We start from the raw sequence: 3,185 nt of genomic DNA on the forward strand, positions 1-3,185 counted from the left end.
GTTGTCGGTATTCCCTCAACACTAAGATCATAAGAGAACCGAATACCTTTGTTTTACTTAAAAATTGCACTGTTGGTTTATGGCCTGTAAGTAAGCATTTCACTGTAAGGTCTACTACACCTGTTGTATTCAGCATTTCACTGTAAGGTCTACYACACCTGTTATATTCAGATCATGCGACAAAAAACATGTGATTTGATCTGATCTACTGTGGGACACAGGCAATCGATTTGATTTAAGAACGATATAACCGTCTAGTCGAACACAAACTTTAAAGGAATAAAAAGCAATAGAATCCTTTTGACATACACCTCTTGCACAATATGAATGATCTCCTTCCAACATGCCAGCACGGCCCAACATACACACTCTCTACTCTTCCTGCTGTGTGCGTTCCGTAAATGACTCGTGTATGCTATTCAGTAGCTGCCAAGAACCCACATTAGTCTGCCAGTCACCTCGACGGACTGTACTTTGTAGTTTGTAAACGGGCTTGTCAGAAGAGGAGTTGGTAGGCAGAAAGAAAGAAAGAGCGCGTTTGTAGAGCTTCGCAGTTCTGTTGGTGGCACCCCTCCCCTCGGCGCGCAGTGAGCGTTTCAACCTATCCGGTGACGGTGCTCGTTTGTAATTCCTGCGCTCTTTTACTACAGTGCTCGCAGTCGCAGTTGTCTTCCCTGGTGCTCTGTCGCCGTTCGCTGTCGTCGTGCGCAACGAACGGTGGTTGACTTTTATCGTGACAGCGAACGAACCAGACGGAATATAGTTTAGCCGAGCCGGAGAGCTTTGCTTTGTTGGCGACATCTGACGCGACAGTCTCAACCGCTCTGAATTCGGGTGTGTATAGGCTCTAGGAATGCGGGATAGAAGTCAACGGTGAGTAGGCTAGTGTATGATCAACTTTTATGGTTTTCCCTTTGTGACTGGGATGGTTATGCAATGTGTAGCCTAGGCTATTTATGTGCGTATTTTGGCTTCCAGAGGTTGGCTAATGACAGAGAGATTGGCTATTCCCTCTCCGTTGTGTTTTTAATGCTAGACCAGAAACCATTTACATTACAGTACATGTCATTATGTATAAACTACTRGGATTAAAGCTTTATTATAATGGGCTGCTTAAAATACTCATTATGTAGATACACATCTCCATGAACTTTTTTCTTTCTATTTATTTTACCTTTAATTGTTCTTTGCATTCCCTCTATACAGTAAAAACTTCTGCGTTTCCCTGACAACATGCCAACAACAGATCTGAATCTGACATCCCTCCTGAATGTGTCTGATCTCCACTTGGCAACACAGGGGGGATGTTCCCTGACCGGGACAGGCTTCCAGTTCTACTACCTACCCACGGTGTACATCCTGGTGTTCGTCACCGGCCTRGTGGGGAACAGTCTGTCCATCTGGATGTTTGTCTGCCACATGAGACCCTGGAGCAGCATCTCTGTGTACATGTTCAACCTGGCTCTGGCCGACTTCTGCTACGTCCTCTCCTTGCCCTTCCTCATCTTCTACTACTTTAATAAGACAGACTGGATATTCGGGGACGTTCTCTGCCGACTGCAGAGGTTTATATTCCATGTSAATCTGTACGGCAGCATCCTGTTCCTGACCTGTATCAGTGTCCACAGGTACACAGGAGTSGTCCACCCGCTCAAGTCTCTGGGAAGACTGAAGAAGAAGAACGCCGTGCTGACCAGCGCCCTGGTCTGGGTCGTGGTCATAGCGGGGATCTCTCCCATCCTCTACTACTCTCGKACGGGGGAGAAACGGAACGCCACCACGTGTTACGACACGACCACGGAGGATGAGCTGCCGGGTTACTTTATCTATAGCATGTGTTTGACCGTGTTCGGCTTCTGCATCCCCTTCATCATCATCCTGGGTTGCTATGGGATGATCGTCAAGGCGCTGATATGTAACGACATGAACAACGCCCCGTTACGGCGTAAATCCATCCACCTGGTGATTATCGTGCTGGCCGTGTTCGCTGTGTCCTACCTGCCCTTTCACGTGATGAAGAACCTGAACATGCGAGCCAGGCTGTACTTCCAGGTCCCGGACATGTGTGACTTTAATAACCGGGTGTACGCCACCTACCAGGTGACGCGGGGGCTGGCCAGCCTCAACAGCTGTGTGGACCCGATCCTCTACTTCCTGGCTGGTGACACGTTCAGGAGGAAGTTCTCCAGAGCTACTAAAAAACAATCCAAGAAGGGGGAGGGGCTCCCACTGCAGTCCAAGAGTGAAGAGACGGCGCTCAACAGCCTGCCAGAGTATGTCAAGAAGAGGGACGGACAGTTCTGAGAGAGATCTGGTTCCGGGTCTTGGTCTCTGGTCCGGGTGGTCAGTCTGAACCTCTTACAGGGGTTTTGTGTGAAAACGTTGAAAACGTACTGTGTATTGGTGCTGTGGACCTCGCAGACTGTGTGCACTGTGGATAGAACAGTCTGGGCGGGAATATGACAAAGCTGTTGATATATAGTTTGTGTCTCTGTAATGCTTGTCACTAGCTAGGTATTTTCTAAATGTGAACAAAGTGCTCATCCATCCATAACCAAACGGAAGGAGAAGGCAATAGGTTGATCTCCTGTAAACAACAGCCTCTTGTTCCTCTATTGAACCAATGCTAATGTGTTTATAATGGAGAGAGAACTCTGCTAGCCACCCAGTGGATGCTTCATAATCACTACCTATTAGCAGGTAGAGATTGGTGGCTGAGGCTAGGTGAGACACCAGGGATGACTGAGATCTATTACCTAGAGCCTGGGCCTTATGACTGCTCTGTGGAGGTTGACATACAGAGATTATAATGCACTATGAATGCTCTGAGTGGCTTTTTCTCAGACTGCTACGAATTAAATTAACCCCCAACTGAATCAAGTACAGTCAGTGTATCACTATGGCGTGCCCTGTGTGTCTATCGTCTATCTATTCTACATAATATGAAGGGACTATACTAGTCTCATGTGAATATGACACTMTACAGTAATATACTGTAATATACTGTAAATACAGTAATATACTGTTATATACAGTCATGTACTGAATGTGTGTTGTAGTTGTACTGTACAGGTTATGTTGTTATTGTTATTGTTTTTGTTATTGAGTCCAGTGTAATTATCGGGACGCAATTCATCAATGAAAAATCACGGCATCCGTTTTCTATGAAGTGTTAAACTGTTAAT

General features: G+C 46.3%; 1 protein-coding gene across 1 annotated transcript; it reads left to right on the forward strand.

Moving 5' to 3' along the window:
- Nucleotides 1-404: 404 nt before the first annotated feature.
- Nucleotides 405-2,835, forward strand: LOC112076311 (P2Y purinoceptor 1). Its single transcript, XM_024143145.2, has 2 exons — nucleotides 405-873; nucleotides 1,207-2,835. Exon 2 carries the CDS (start codon nucleotides 1,234-1,236, stop codon nucleotides 2,302-2,304), a length of 1,071 nt encoding a protein of 356 aa, XP_023998913.1. The 5' UTR covers nucleotides 405-873; nucleotides 1,207-1,233; the 3' UTR covers nucleotides 2,305-2,835.
- The last annotated feature ends 350 nt before the right edge of the window (nucleotides 2,836-3,185 follow it).

The sequence above is a fragment of the Salvelinus sp. IW2-2015 genome, unplaced genomic scaffold (genome assembly GCF_002910315.2).
Source record: "Salvelinus sp. IW2-2015 unplaced genomic scaffold, ASM291031v2 Un_scaffold3681, whole genome shotgun sequence".
NCBI lineage: Eukaryota > Metazoa > Chordata > Actinopteri > Salmoniformes > Salmonidae > Salvelinus > Salvelinus sp. IW2-2015.